At 46.5% G+C, this 15311-nt stretch overlaps 1 protein-coding gene across 9 annotated transcripts in view; it reads left to right on the top strand.

Moving 5' to 3' along the window:
• The window catches only part of PARN (poly(A)-specific ribonuclease), a 199452-nt gene extending 185544 nt beyond the window's left edge, over positions 1-13908 (top strand). For all 9 annotated transcript variants that reach the window (XM_042240571.1, XM_060405995.1, XM_060405994.1 and 6 more), the window contains 2 exons: positions 290-483; positions 12911-13908. In XM_042240571.1, coding sequence (XP_042096505.1) covers positions 290-483; positions 12911-12963 — 247 coding nt within the window. In that variant the 3' untranslated portion in view covers positions 12964-13908. The remainder of the gene's footprint in view (positions 1-289; positions 484-12910) is intronic.
• Positions 13909-15311: the final 1403 nt, after the last annotated feature.

Below are 15311 nucleotides of genomic sequence, written 5' to 3'. Positions count from 1 at the left end.
CGGCTGTTTGTAACTCTATCAAATAAAGACCCGGGATTTTCATTAAAACTTTTTTCTTTTAAACACTCTTAGATTTGTGTCTATCTGTGCACAAGTCTGATACAGAAGATTCCTCTGAATAGGCTTGCTGTAGGTATACGTTTAGACTTCAGTTCACAGGGAGCAGCTGACTGTATTGTTTGATTGCTAGTTAAGTGTTAATAGAATTAAGAGTGTTAAAATATTTTTATAGGCTTAGTCTTCCAGTTACTCTCAGCACCCTCATGTTGTTCCTCTATTTGCATTTCAGTCTCACAGCCACCAGCACAGTAGGAAAGAGAAACCTGAGTCCCAGTCGAGCAGAAGCTGGCCTGGAGGCCCGAGTATCGGGGGAGATTTCTGACACTGAGCTTGAGCAGACAGATCCCTGTGCAGAACCCCTCTCAGAGGGAAGGAAAAAGGCCAAGAAACTAAAAAGGATGAAGAAGGACCTTTCTCCGACAGGTTTGTATTGAGTCTCACCAAGGGCCTGGAGCTGAGTCCTCCACAGTGCTCTAGAAACTCTCATTGAGGGGAAGAAATTACATCAGGGCTTCAGTTGATGGCCAAACCCATGTAGCCCAAAACGGGACCAGATGTTTTTTGGATCATTTTCATTTTAATTTGAGGAATCCCTTAATAGCCCTGGCTCTGGATAGTGTGAGGCTTGGCAGGGGCCTCCTTGTTAAAGATGATCCGCCCATTTTGGTAACCTTCTCTCTCTCCTCCATTGTTTAGAGGTTTTGTGATGTGTATAAAGTCACCTGAGTATTTTAAATATGTATGTGAGTTTGCACAGAGCTCTACTCCTACACTTGTTATTTTCAGTAGAATTTTCACTGGTCCTAACCCAACCCCAGGCAGCCTGAATTTCTCTCGTAAGCAGAGTTACGTAAGAAGCAAAGGAAATGGGAAATGAACACATGTTGTGAACCCACTGTGTGCTAGACAGTGCAGTAGGAGCCTTCTCTCTCTCCTGGTTGAATTTCATTCTCACAACAGCTCTGACCTAGGAACTCACCCTTGTTTTAGTGATGGCAGATGTCTGAGCTCAGAGTGGCAAGGAAATGTGCATGTAGCTAGTAAGAAGCAGAGCAAAGACTTCCCTGGTGGTCCAGTCATTAAGAATCTGCCTGCCAATGCAGGGGACACAGGTTTGATCTCTGATGTGGGAAGATCCCACATGCCGCAGGGGGCAACTGTCCGCCTGAGAAGAGACACCACCACAATGAGAAGCCCGTGCACTGCAATTAGGGAGTAGGCTCCCCCAACCCCGCTGCAGCTAGAGAAAGCCCACACGCAGCAGTGAAGACCCAGCGTAGCCAAAAAATTAATTAAAAAAAATTTTTTAGATTAAGTATAAATAATTTTTTTTAAAGAGCAGGGAAAAAACACCAAAAGCAGAAAGAGAAGGTGAGCTGAGTCCCACATCCCCTCCATCCCCCAGACATGCTTTGGAGGCCCCAGGAGCTCACCCAGCCCTTGGTGCTCAGACCTTCTGCAGGCCCGAGTGCAAGGCAAGGAAGGGGCTTGCAGGGCAGCCAGAGCCTGAAAAAGGCCCTGCCTAGGAGATCCGACCAGAACCTGCTCAGCAAGCTGTCACAGCAACAGAAAGGACAGCCGCTGCTGACCAAGTGCTTGTAGAGGGCCTGGCTCTGCCCCTCAGACTTGACTGAAACACTTTCCTTCAAATCTCTGAAGTAGGCATCATGGTCCATTTTACAATGAAGAAAACGAAAGCCTGAGAGAAGGCAATATCTTCAGCAAGTGGTGTTGGCCAAGCTGGACAGCTGCATGTAAATCAGTGATGTTAGAAGACTCCCTCACACCATACACAACAGTAAACTCAAAATGGCTTAAGACTTAAGTATAAGACATGGCATCATAAAACTCCTAGAAGAGAACAAAACATTATCTGACTCAAGTCTTGGCAGTGTTTTCTTAGGTCAGTCTCCAAAGGCAATAGAAACAAAGCAAAATAAACAAATGGGGCCTACTCAGACTTATACAACCTTTTTACCGTCTGAGACACTAGGGAAGCCCTTACACAGCAAAGGAAACTATAAACAAATTGAAAAGACAAAATCTGTGGAATGGGAGAAAATGTTGCAAACGATGCAACTGACAGGCTTAATTTCCAAAATATACAAGCAGCTCATGCAAGTCAACAACAGAAAAGCAAACCACCCCATCAACAAATAGGCAAAAGACCTAAGTAGACATTTCTCCAAAGAAGGCATACAGATGAAGAGATGCTGCTGCTGCTGCTAAGTCGCTTCAGTCGTGTCCAACTCTGTGCGGCCCCATAAACGGCAGCCCACCAGGCTCCACCGTCCCTGGGATTCTCCAGGCAAGAACACTGGAGTAGGTTGCCGTTTCCTTCTCCAGTGCATGAAAGTGAAAAGTGAAAGTGAAGTCACTCAGTCGTGTCCAACTCTGTGACCCTATGGACTGCAGCCTACCAGGCTCCTCTGTCCATGGGATTTTCCAGGCAAGAATACTGGAGTGGGTTGCCATTGCCTTCTCCAACTGTTAGAGAAATGCAAATCAAAACTGCAGTGAGGTACCACCTCACACTGGTCAGAATGGCCATCGTCAAAAGTCTACAAATAATAAATGATGTAGCCGCTGCTGCTGCTGCTAAATCGCTTCAGTTGTGTCCGACTCTGTGCAACCCCATAGGTGGCAGCCCACCAGGCTCCCCCATCCCTGGGATTCTCCAGGCAAGAATACTGGAGTGGGTTGCCATTTCCTCCTCCAATGCATGAAAGTGAAAAGTGAAAGTGAAGTCACCCAGTCATGTCTGACTTGTAGCAACCCCATGGACTGCAGCCTACCAGGCTCCTCTGTCCATGGGATTTTCCAGGCAAGAGTACTGGAGTGGGGTGCCATTGCCTTCTCCAAAATGCTATAGAGGGTGTAGAAAAAAGTCGGTAGGAACAAAAGTTGGTACAGCCACTGTGGAGAACAGCATGGAGGTTCCTTATTTAAAAGCTAAAAATATACTTGCCACATGATCCAGCAACCTCACTCCTGGACATATATCTGGAGAAAACTAATTCTGAAAGATACATGCACCTCAGTGTTCATAACCACACTATATGCAGTAACCAAGACATGGAAGCCGCCTAAATGTCCACTGACAGACGAATGGATAAAGATGTGGCACATATATATGTGGGGTATCACTCAATCATAGAAAAGAATGAAATAATGCCATTTGCAGCAACATGGATGCACCTGGAGATAACCATACTAAGCCAATGTTAGAAAGAGAAAGACGAATACAATATGATACCCCTTCTATGTGGACTCTAAAATACGATACAAATGAACTTATTTACAAAACAAGAAGAGACTCACAGACAAAGAAAACAAATTTATGGCTATCAAAGGGGAAAGGGCAGGGGAGGGATACTAGGAGTCTGAGAGTAGCAGATACAAACTGCTATATATAAAACAGATGAACAAGGTGCTAGTGTATCGAATGGGGGACTATGTTCAATATCCTCTAATAAACCGTAATGGAAAAGAATATGAAAAACATCTATATGTGTGTATATATATAACTGAATCACTTTGCTATAGACCAGAAACTAACACAACATTGTAAGTCAACTATACTGCAACTAAAAAATTTTTGAAGAAAGGAGGGAAGGAGGAGGGAAAAGAGGAAAGGAGGAAACCAAGGCCTGAGGATTGTGTGACTTGCCCTGGGTCACGGAGCACGAAGTCAGGCCTCCAACAAAGTGGATATTTTTAAGCGCAGTTACATGTTGTCTCCTTAGGATGAGGGGATGCCTGAGAGGGAAGTTACTCCTGTCCTGTATCTGACTTCGTGACAGTCACCCCCGTTAGTTGGAACCAACAGTCAGGTCAAAGGATAAGGGTGGAGCCCTGGAACTTGCTTCATACCCAGGCCAAGAATGCATTGTGTTTCAGTTAATTCCTCTTTTTACACGGCTTGATCTGCCTGCAGCGCGTTTTCTGAATCTCATTGATGTTAATGAAATCAAAGACAGCAGAAGTGTCACAGATGCCTTTTTATGCATTGTGCTGAAGCTGCACTCTAACTGAAAGCGTAAGTTCTTACTTGAAGTCTGGGCTGTGTGTTTTCACTGTCTCCTCCAGGCTGTGCGTCGCCCCTCGTTTCCCGCATGTAAGTATGAGAGAGCTTTTTAATCTGCAACATTGTCTTCAGCTCTGACGCCCGTTGCCCCTTCTGACGCCCGCTGCCCCTGTCACACTGGGCCTGCTCCACAGATGTTAGATACTAAAGGTTAGCATGGCTGTCAGAGCTCACCCAGAGCATGACCAGGATCGGGGGCTTTTCCCTTCTTGTATAGCTTTCCTTCATCTCTCAGTCTCCTGAATTTTTTAAAATTATCTGTTACTTCTCAGGGACAGGATTTTAGGTTTTTTCCCTTCTATCTCAGCACAGTCTCAAAGATATTAAAATACCCAATAATAGATTGCATTAATAGATTAGTTCCTTTTATAACTTTCATCATTTTAAGGGAAAACTTTCTGTGAGTTATTTGGGGTTTTGAATTTATAACACCATCATTTAAATAGTCTCTTTTTCCCTCCGATTGACAGTAAAGCTGTCACTGCCACAAGATTTGAGCTTTAAAAAAAAAAAAAGGTATATTTTTTTCAGTTCTTTGTCAGTCCTGCTAAAGAAGAAAGAGAAACATCTTGACAACTTTTAATTGAATCAGATAACTTAAGAGCAATGAGTTTTCTTCTAGAACACCATTCATTGGGTTAGATCTTCCAGCAGTGCAGGCCTGGAAGTTCCCTGGATCCTCTTTAGCTGGTTTGTTTTGAGCACATAGTCCTAAAAGTATCCGCAGGATGTAGGTCAAGATCCCAGGTACTGGGCCTGGCAGGTCAACCAGTTTTGATTGCTCAGTTACTTTAAGGAGGTCCTAAAATGAGCAGAGAAAAATTGATGTTTTCTAACTGTGGTGCTGAGAAGACTCTTGAGAGTCCCTTGCACAGCTAGGAAATCAAATCAGTCAATCCTAAAGAAAATCAACCCTGAATATTCATTGGCAGGACTGATGCTGAAGTTGAAGTTCCAATACTTTGTCCACCTGATGTGAAGAGCTGACTCACTGGAAAAGACACTGATGCTGAGAAATATTGAAGGCAGGAGGAGAAGAAGATGACAGAGGATGAGATGGTTGGGTGGTATCATTGACTCAATGGACATGAGTTTGAGCAAACTCCAGGAGATAGTGAAGGACAGGGAAGCGTGGCATGCTGCAGTCCATGGGGTCACAAAGAGTGGAACGTGCCTGAGCAACTGAACAACAATAGAGTTCAGACTCTGAAGGGTCTGTGTTAAACTCCCAAAGCTTCAGAGTGTCCCAGGAGACCAGAGGTGGAACTGGATTAGAGTGTTTGGTACAATGTGGCTTCATTTTTCCTGCAGAGAAGGGTTCTAAGGCATCAAGCTGAGCAGTCCTACTGGGGACAGTATCTTTTTTTTTTTTTTTCTTTTAACTATAAAGTGTTTCATCACTAAACTTAATGATAATTCCAGAGAACACACTATTATCACTAGTTTTATTTTATAACAAGATCAGATGTGGTGGTGGTATATTTATCTGAGTATTATTTTAAATACATCCCTCTCACTATAGATTAACCTTCTATGCAGGGATTTTGTCCTTATACGAATTAGATACTCAATAAATATGTCTTCAACAGATTGAATACATGAAAGCATACAGTGTGATAACAGGATTTGCATGAATTCCTTTTATAAGGCCAGTGATGAAATTCTCAGCCAGGAATAACTCTGCCAGTTCTTTTCCATGCATGCGTACTGAGTCACCTCAGTTGTGTCTGACTCTTTGTGACCCCATGGACTGTGGCCCGCCAGGCTCCTCTGCCCATGGGATTCTCCGGGTGAGAGAACGCTGGAGTGGGCTGCCACGCCCTCCTCCGGGCGTCTTCCCAACCCAGAGATGGACCCGCATCTCGTGCATCTCTCGTGTGGCAGGTGGATTCTTCCACCCACTGAGCCACCTGGGGAGCCACTGATGCTTTTATCTCGGTCCTAGCCCCATCTTTTGCTCTTGCTGTCTAACTGGCCGCTTCTATGTGGACACTCAAATCCACGATGGCCAAGGCTTCTCTGATATTAGTATGTACAGGATTCTGCAAATCTTTTTGTATCGAAGCCCCCAAACTCAGTGGGGACGGCGCCTTGACAGGTGCCCCCATGACTCACTGGGGCGCATTGGGTGCCCAGAGCACTGCCAGTGAAGGCATGGGGGACGCAGAGGACAGTCTCCCACCAGCAGGGAGCATTCTGCTTTCCAAGGGGAAGGTAGCGAAAAGTAGGGCCATGGGATATCACATGGGCTTCCCCGGTGACTCAGATGGTAAAGAATCCACCTGCAATGCGGGAGACCCGGGTTCGATCCCTCAGTTGGGAAGATCCCCTGGAGAAGGGAATGGCAACCCACTCCAGTATTCTTGCCGGGAGAATTCCATGGACAGAGGAGCCTGGTAGGCTATAGTCCATGCAGTCTCAAAGAGTCAGACACGACTAAGCAACTAACACTTTCACTGTTTTTCACAGGATAGCATGTACCATAGCAATTTCTGGCCAACTGATGCTCAAGAAATCCCCCCCCAAACAGTGTCATTTTTCTTAGTTATACATCTTAATATCAAAGATACACTGAGAGTTAAGTACTGGATGCCTTCCCACAGAACAAAAGGACTTAAGTTGCAGAAGAAATGACCGTTTAATAGTATATACCAGACATTGTGCTGGGAGTGTCCTTTGTGATCTAGTCATTGTAAAAACTGAGTAAAGTGTAGATGTCATTATCTGATTTATAGAGAGAAGAAAGAGTCAAAGAATCACAGATAGGCAAAGTAAAATACAGCTGCTATTGACGGTGGCGGGGAGGGCTGTCTGAGCCAGAGCAGAGGCATCAAACCTCGCTGCAGTGTGTGGTGTCTCCTAACTTCAGAGGACGCGAAGGGTTCTTCCCAAAGGTGAATGTTTCTGGCAGCCGTTCTAGATCAGAAACAGCTGCCCACCCAGACTTTCTTGTGATGAAGTCATGTGATAAAAATCCAAGATATTCTTCCCTTTTGGAGCTTTTTATCTGCATGTCATGTGACTTAGTAAATGTTTTTCTCCTGAATGTAGTTGTTTCTATCCTATTTTCAGGAAGCAAATTTATACTATCAGTCCTCCCGCTTTTATACTTATTGGAGTTAATGGAGATTGATAATGCTGTCTGCTCTCCTCTGGGGCATTCAAGGCATTCTCTCCATTGGTGCATAAAGGAAACAGCTCCGTGTGCTGTATATGCTGGAGTCAGCTGTCTCTAAGAAGTGTTTCCCAGACACTGTTTGATGGGTGGGTATCCACAGCGCCCTTGCTCTTGCTGAGGAAGTGAATTCATATTCCAGTGGCCTGATGCTGGTCGGACTGGCCAGTCTCAAAATAGAGATGGACTGTCCAATAGCCGAGGTTCCACGTCTAACGCTCTTAGTGTTCACAGAGCAGGGCCAAGAGCTGTGGCTGTTCCTGGTGACTTGTCATGTAGCAGCGATGTCGTTCCAAGTCTCTTTTCCCCCTCACGTTTAAAACACAACACAGTAGAGCTTTCCATGTTTTCCAAGAACTGAGAGTTTTATTGGAGTCTTGACTAATCTGCTGATTTTTTTCCAGCTTCAGCCCTTAGGGTTCAGTGTGAAAATGGAGACTCTACTTGGAACAGCAGTCTCCTCTTGCTGTCAGAGGTCTCCTGAAGTCAGAAACGTGGTCTGCAGTTGGTGCTGTCGGTCACCTGAGTGGCCAGCCTAGGGAAGCCCAGCAGCCTCCCCAGGAGCTTTCTAATTACTCAGTTAAGATATGGATTTCAGCCTCACTGAGGGGGATGCTGCACTGCAGGGCAGTGTGCTCCGCGAGTGCCCTTCCTCTTCCTGCAGGCAGCCCTCAGGGACTCCCCACACGCCATCCAGGGGAGCCCTGCCTTCTTAATGTGGAAACCACCCCATGACCAGGCCCTTCGGAGCATTTCCTAGTTAAAAACTCCCATATGGCACCCCAGAGGATCTTTCCATGTAAAGAGTTCCACTCTGTAGAGACGACTTGATGGCAGATTCCTGATGTGCTGCATACCTTTTCAGATTCACATGAGGGAAGAGCTGCCTTAGCTCCGAGTTGCTCCTTTTCAACTCTAATTAATGGAGTGAAGTGAATATAAAGTCATGTCTGACTCTTTGAGACCCCCATGGACTGTAGCCAGCCAGGCTTCTCTGTCCATGGGATTCTCCAGGCAAGAATACTGAGTGGGTTGCCATTCCTTTCTCCAGGAGATCTTCCTGACCCATGGACCGAACCTGGGTCTCCTGCATTGCAGGTGGATTCTTGACTGTCTGAGCCACCAGGGAAACCCTCAACTCTTAAGTAGGTGAAAGGCAAATCAGCAGAAACAGTCACCTTTTGTTTCCACTTTTTACTTTCTTTTGTTGTTTTGTTAATAAAAATAATGGGCTTATGATGAAAATCAGTAAAATGAAGGAAAATAGAAGAATATAAAATTCCACAGTTACTTGGTACTCTGTTAACAAGTATTTCTCTCTACCTGTCATTTTTATGCATAGTGGGAGCATACTCTGTATGCCATCTAGTATCTTGTTTTCCCCCATTTAAAAAACTCTTGGTCAAATAATTTTAATTATCAGCATAATATCTTATATTAAAAAAATTTTTTTAAACAACATTCCTCATACCTTTTACAGGGTCAGCTTTATTAAGATTCAATTTACATACAGTGAAAGTCATTACTCTGAGGCGTACCGGCTTTGACAAAGTGTATAGTTTTGACAAATGTATACAGTCATATAAGCATCACTGTGCTCAAGAAATAAAACAGCTATTCCAGAAGATTCCCTCGTGCCCCTTTGCAGTCAGCCCCTCCCCATCCCTAGATCCTGGCAGCCACCGATCTGCTTTCTGTCACTGTAATTTTGCCTTTTCCGAGGGTCATTTAAATGGAATCATTCGATATGTGACCCCTCAGGTCTTGCCCTTAGCATAAGGCCTTTGACGTTTGTCTGTGCTGTTACCCACTTCGCTGGTTCATTCCTTTCTTCTGTGGATTAACAACCCACTTTCAGACATACCACTATTTGTTTATCCATTTTGCCTTTGGCATTTAGGTGTTAGCAGCTGAGGATCTAGCAAATATAACCTTCTGTGTCAGTTTTTATGTGAAATAAGTGTTCATTTCTTTGGAATAAACACCTACGGGTGGACTTACTGTGTCAGATGGTAAGTGTATGTTTAATTGTGTAAGAACCTGGCCCACTGTTCTCCAGGGTGGCTGCAGCGCTCCCCATCCCCACCAGGGCTCAGTGGCTCTCTGCAGTCAGCAGCGCTGGTGGTGTCCTTTGTAGCCATCCCAGTGACGTGGACTGGTATCTCCTTATGGCTTTGGTTTGAATTTCCCTAATGACTGACAATGTTAAATATCTTTTTATGTGATTATTTGTCCATTGAAATATCTTCTTTGGTGAAATGAGTGTTTAAGTCTTTTGCCTGTTTTTTCATTGGGCTGTTTGTTTGTTTTTTCTTATTGAATTTTGAGAGTTCTTATGGATTCAGGACACAAGTCCTGTTGAGTGTTTTACAGATTCTTCTGGACGGTGCTTTTCATTCTCTTAGCAGTGCCTTTCAGTGGTAGATGTTTTACATTTTAATGGAGTCCAGCTTATCATTTTTTCCCCTTGAATTATGCCTTTGGTGTCATATGTGAGAAAGCTTTGCTTTATTCAAGATTGCAGAGTTCTCCTATGTTTTCTTCTAGAAGTTTTCTAGTTTCAGGTTTTACATTTAGATATACCATCCATTTTGTATATGATGCAAGGTACAGTCCATCATAGCAGGAGACAGATGTCCTGAAGTTTCTGTTGAAAAAGAAAAGTTGTTCCTGAGTAATTCTTTGCATTCTAGTTACCACACAGGGCTGTGAAAAGTGAGTTTCCTGGAAAACTGACCACAGTTTCTTATCCATTAGCTTTGAAATGGATCCTTCAACGGTCTACAGCTCTCCCTTTCTGGAAGGTGCTGGAATGAGCACCAGCACTAACCTTCAGCTCCCCTCTGGTCTAGGTTTCCTTTAGTTGGTTCACGAAATTCTGGTTGCTCTGTGCACACCATCCTTTCTCAGCAGCTGCACATTGTAGGCAGCTCTCTTTGACTGCAGGCTGTAGGCTTCCCCAGGCAGTAACCACATGCAGTGTTGGGCCACCTTCTCCACAAGGGGAAGGGGCTAATGAGCATTCAGAACTGGCTCTGTGGCCAGGAACATAGCTGAGTCATGGAAATCCTCTGAGGCTCAGAATAGCATTGAGTGTACCATACAGATACGGCAGTGAGAGTTGCTCAGCGTCTTACAGCTACTGAGACAGCCCCACCACGCTTGCCTCTCTCCCCAGTTTCTGCTTATTCCATTGTTTCTCACTTGCTCTCCACAGAGTCACTGCTGTGTGGTTTCTTTTTGTTTGCTTTTGGCTGCATCTGGTCTTGATTGTAGCACGCAGGATCTTCCTTGTAGTGCACAGCTCGGTAGTCACAGAGCTCAGGCTTAGTTGGAATCGAACCTGTGTTCCCTGCATTGCAAGGTGGATTCTTAACCCCCAGGCCACCGAGGAAGTCCTGTTTCTGTGTGTGGGACGGCGTGCCGCCAGACTCACATGCACTCCCACCCAGGTAGGGGCGGGTGCCATGGTAAGGATGGCAGCACATTGCTTTTAGCCATAGATCTTTTTCCCTCTCAGTTTCATTTCAGCGCCCACCCCCACCCCAACATTTGGCCTTGTGGCTTTTGCCTTTAGAATATCTGATAGGCTGCTGTATTATTTCTTTGATATGTGAGTTACAAAAACGCCCTTACTGATGTCAGTTTTCCTCCCTATCAAGTACTGTGTGACTGGGTGGTTGAGAAGGGGGTCAGGCTAGTTTAATCTTATCCTGGGCCATCTGCAGAATTTAGTTGTTCCCTGGAGGGGACTGTTTGTGTTTTGCTTTGTCTTTCAATAGCCTTTATTCCTTTTCTTTCCTTTTAAAGTTTTATGCATTTATTTGTTTTTGGCTACTCTGGGTCTTCGTTGCTGGGCGAGGGCTTTCTTTAGTTGCAGCAGGCAGGGGGCTGCTCTGTAGCTGCAGTGCGAGGGCCTCTCGTTACAGTGGCTTCCCGTCTTGCGGAGCACAGGCTCCAGGGCACACGGGCTCAGTAGTTGCAGCTCGTGGGCTTAGTAGCCCCACAGCATATGGAATCTTCCTGGACCAGGGATCAAACCCACGTCCCCCACATTGGCAGGCAGATTCTTAACGACTGCCCCACCAGGGAAGTCCCACCGTTTTTCCTTTTCTAACTGGATCATGGGACTTGGTCATGGGGACCATCTCCTGCTCACCTTCAGTTCTCTGGAGCAGTCCTGGGACACGTGTGTTCCATGCAGCCGTTGAGACTCCCGACAGAACACTTGAGATGACGTCCTCTCCTGCTCTTCTCATCCTGTCTCTCTGGGTTTTATCTCAGTAAAGGAGGAGAGGGGCGGATTCTCATGCCAGCAGAAATCCTCATGTCATTTCACGTGTTTGGACCTAGTTACCTTTAGGCCTTCCTGTCACGGGCAGTAACCACCCCCAGCTGAACAAGTGCCCCTCTGTTTTTGAAAGTTACTCTCCGCTTCAGGCATCATCACAGACCTCTCCCCTTTTTCAGTCTTGGACTGTTAGCTGGGGCTGGCTTTGCCTGTTTCCCTGCCAACCCTACCTTAAGGCTTAAATAATGCATGATATCCCGGGTATGAGAGCACCTAGCCGGTCACATTTTCCATCATGAACATGCTGTTTCCTGACTTAGTTCCCATGTACTTGGCTGTGGACATCGGTGGTCCAAGCAGTGACCCAATGGTGCTGCTGCTGTTACAGAGTGTTTCCGAATGAAGAAGGGCTTGTAACTTTGGGGTGAAACTGTTTGTAACAGAAGAGGCTCCTTTAAGTCACGAAGTCTATAGCCAGTGTTGCTGAAATAGGAAAGAGCTACAAGCTGCTTTTGCAGATCTGTTTTGGGATGTCAACCCCCACTGGTCAGCTTCCCTCTAGCCACTATCTAGCCACCAGCCCCTGAGACTTCTTGTCTAGTTAACAGTCACTGCAGCACAGAGAAACTCATCCTCCCAGGCCTTTGGCAGGGATCTCGGTTCTGGGGGCATCTGGACCCCCATCTCAGCCACTTGCCGTAAAACAAGCCTGCCACTAAACCAGGCTTGTATGAAGGTTAAATGAACTAAGTGCCTGGCATGCTGCTGCTGCTGCTAAGTCGCTTCAGCCGTGTCCGACTCTGTGCGACCCCCTGCTAGGCTCCTCTGTCTCTGGGATTCTCCAGGCAAGAATACTGGAGTGGGTTGCCATTTCCTTCTCCAGTGCATGAAAGTGAAAAGCGAAAGTGAAGTCACTCAGTCATGCCCAACTCTTAGTGACCCCATGGACTGCAGCCTACCAGGCTCCTCCGTCCATGGGATTTTCCAGGCAAGAGTGCTGGAATGGGGTGCCACTGCCTTCTCTGCCCAGCATGCTGGCTAGCAAAGAATATGGGAGTGTGTGCTCACTAGAGGATGCTTAACTCCTGTGAAGTCAGTACAGATGCCCAGGCAGGGGGCATTCCTGGATCCTGCGGTGATATTTCTGCAGCATGGCCTTTGTATGCCGGGCACTGCTCTCCAGCGACAAGACCATCCCAGCCTGGCCCTGGTCAACCCTGTCCAGGCAGCTCCTCTTTCTTTCCCCCGGCCAGGGCAGCCCTCTCCTTATTCACCTTCTTTTGTCCTCGCCCACCAGGAAGCATCTCGGACAGCTCGGCCAAGCTCTTCGAAGTCCCCGACACGTGGTAACCAAGACCGGAGTGGAACAACCCCGCTGGTGCTGTTGGCGAGAAGGAAAGAAGCAGCTGGCACGTTTGGAAGCCATACCGCGTTTCACTGAATCCACTGTGGTGTGGGAGGAGCCTGAAACCAAGTGTGTCTCCTGAAAAAACCCCAGTTTTTATTTTCAAGGCTGTGTTCCTCCCGCCTCAGCCTCACCCATGTGCTGGCACTCAGCGTGTTGTCGACTGTCGTGTGTTCATGATTCATCAGGTCATTAAGGTCATTACTTGTTGCTTGTGTGAAACCCTCCAGTCACAGATCTGTGTGTGCGAATCCACCCGAAGGGGAAGGCCAACCGTGAGACCCGCAGAAAGAGCCGACGCTCTTGTGTGCTGTGACCATGAATTTGGGGTTGAACTTCTCGAGAGGTTCACGCTCAGGCCCGGGGGCAGCCCTGGGGTGTGGTACGGCCTCCCATGAAGAATTCGGTTGTGTCTGCCTGCTTCTCATCATTGCTGCCTGAAACCACGAAGCTCCCAAGCTTGTTTTCCTGGTAGGAAGATGTCTACCACCGTCAACACATGCCTTGACCTTTGGGGCATATTTATTTAGAGGTGGTTTTTCCCCCCCACCTAAGATGTGAGTTTCTCATGGTGGGGTGTACAAATGAAAAGTTAATTTCTGTTTTCCCAGGTAGCATTCCGTGTGTTAGCCAGTGTCTTGTCTGTTTGTCTGGTGGTGTCTGGGGGTGAGGTGGCAAGTGTGCGTATGTGTGCATGTGTGTGAAATCATAACAAATCAACACCCTGTACCAGCCTTTCTCTGTCAAACCAGATCACAGCAGCGACAGAATCCCGTGGATCTGCTTCCTACAGATCATTGTTAGATATTTAACATTTTTGTATCATGGTAATTAAAAAGAAATGAAAAATGTATTTCCGAAAGATGAAAATTAAAGAGATTTTCTTAGGATTCTGGGTTTTTTTCTCTTCTTTTGTAAGTGAATGACATACTTAATCTCTATATAGATGTGTTTCTCTTTAAAGATCACCCCAGAAAAAGCTCTGCAAAGTCAGTAAGCCTGGTGCTTTTTTTTCTTCTTTTTTCTCTCTCTCTTAACCTCTAACCCCTTACACCTGCCTTGATGAGTCAGGCGCCTGGTGCTGGAGAGGAGCCGGTGGTCAGCGGTGTCAGAGGGGTGCATCTTCATGGTGGGAAGGTTCTGAACAGAATTCAAGGTCTTGAGGGAATTCAGATTTGTAAGATGCTTTCCCCAGTTAAGGGCCTCTTGACATTTCCCAGTTCCCCGAGAGTTTGATAGCCCCAAGTTACAAACCCAGGCTCCCCTGCTCCTTGCCGCTGTCACTGTGCACAGCCCACTGGGAAAGCATGTGACGGGAGGGTGAGGCCAGACAAAGCAGCATCTCCAGGAGGATTTAGAGGTGCTGCTGGCCCCCGCTGAGTCATTAAAACCCGCAGGTGGAAACAGGCGCACCTGACGCTGCTTTTAACAGCACGAACAGGGCAGACCAGTGCAAAGTGGTGGTCAGTGCGCTTTCGGAGCGCACTTCTGGCCTGATGGGCAGGCCGAGCGTGGAAACGCCGAGCGTGGGGCGGCCTAATGAACTTCACACATGCAAGGCCTCGGGGCGGGGGGAGTTGGAGGACTATTCTCAGGTATGAGATTCTTCATTATCACCTGAAGCCCAGTTCTTCCTGTTCAAAAAGTGTCACAGACACACAGCTTATGGTCCAGAGGGGTTTGGGGAGGTGCTCTCTAGAAAGGGCTTCTGCCCTAGAGCCTCATGGGATGTGCCTGCATCCATGCTGTGTGTTCCCAGGTACATTAATACCCTCTCTGAGCCTTAGTTTCCTCAATCATAAAAGCAGCCTTATACTATTAACCTACTTTACAGGGTGGTGGTGAGGGTTAAATGGAATCATGTCAAACACCCAGCACTCATACGAGTGCACAGCGAGTTGTAGTGATACTTGAAGACGCTTTTGATCTGGAACCCTGGTTGGAGTTGACACAGGCATGATAGGGGCAGGGGGAGGGGTTGAATTAGCGTTAAATACCCAGCTAAGCCCTGGTACGTGTCCAGACTCCTATTTTCCCAGCTGTATCAAGTGACTTACAGCAGGTGACCTGGGTTGGCCCTCCTGCCTATTCACACACACAGGCTTTCTCCATGTCTTTTCTGGGTTTGAAACCCTAGGATGCTGCTTTGGCTTTTCCATACTGAGACTCAGGCATGTTAAAATAAGGGGGCTGTGGTTCTGGGGTTTCTTTTTTTTTTTTTCCCCATGCTGTGTGGCTTGCAGGATCTTAGTTCCCTGACCAGGGATCAAACCCATGTCCCCTGCAGTGGAAA

Source organism: Ovis aries, chromosome 24 (assembly GCF_016772045.2).
Source record: "Ovis aries strain OAR_USU_Benz2616 breed Rambouillet chromosome 24, ARS-UI_Ramb_v3.0, whole genome shotgun sequence".
In the NCBI taxonomy this organism is placed as follows: domain Eukaryota; kingdom Metazoa; phylum Chordata; class Mammalia; order Artiodactyla; family Bovidae; genus Ovis; species Ovis aries.
This window is presented reverse-complemented; position numbering and strand designations above follow the sequence as displayed.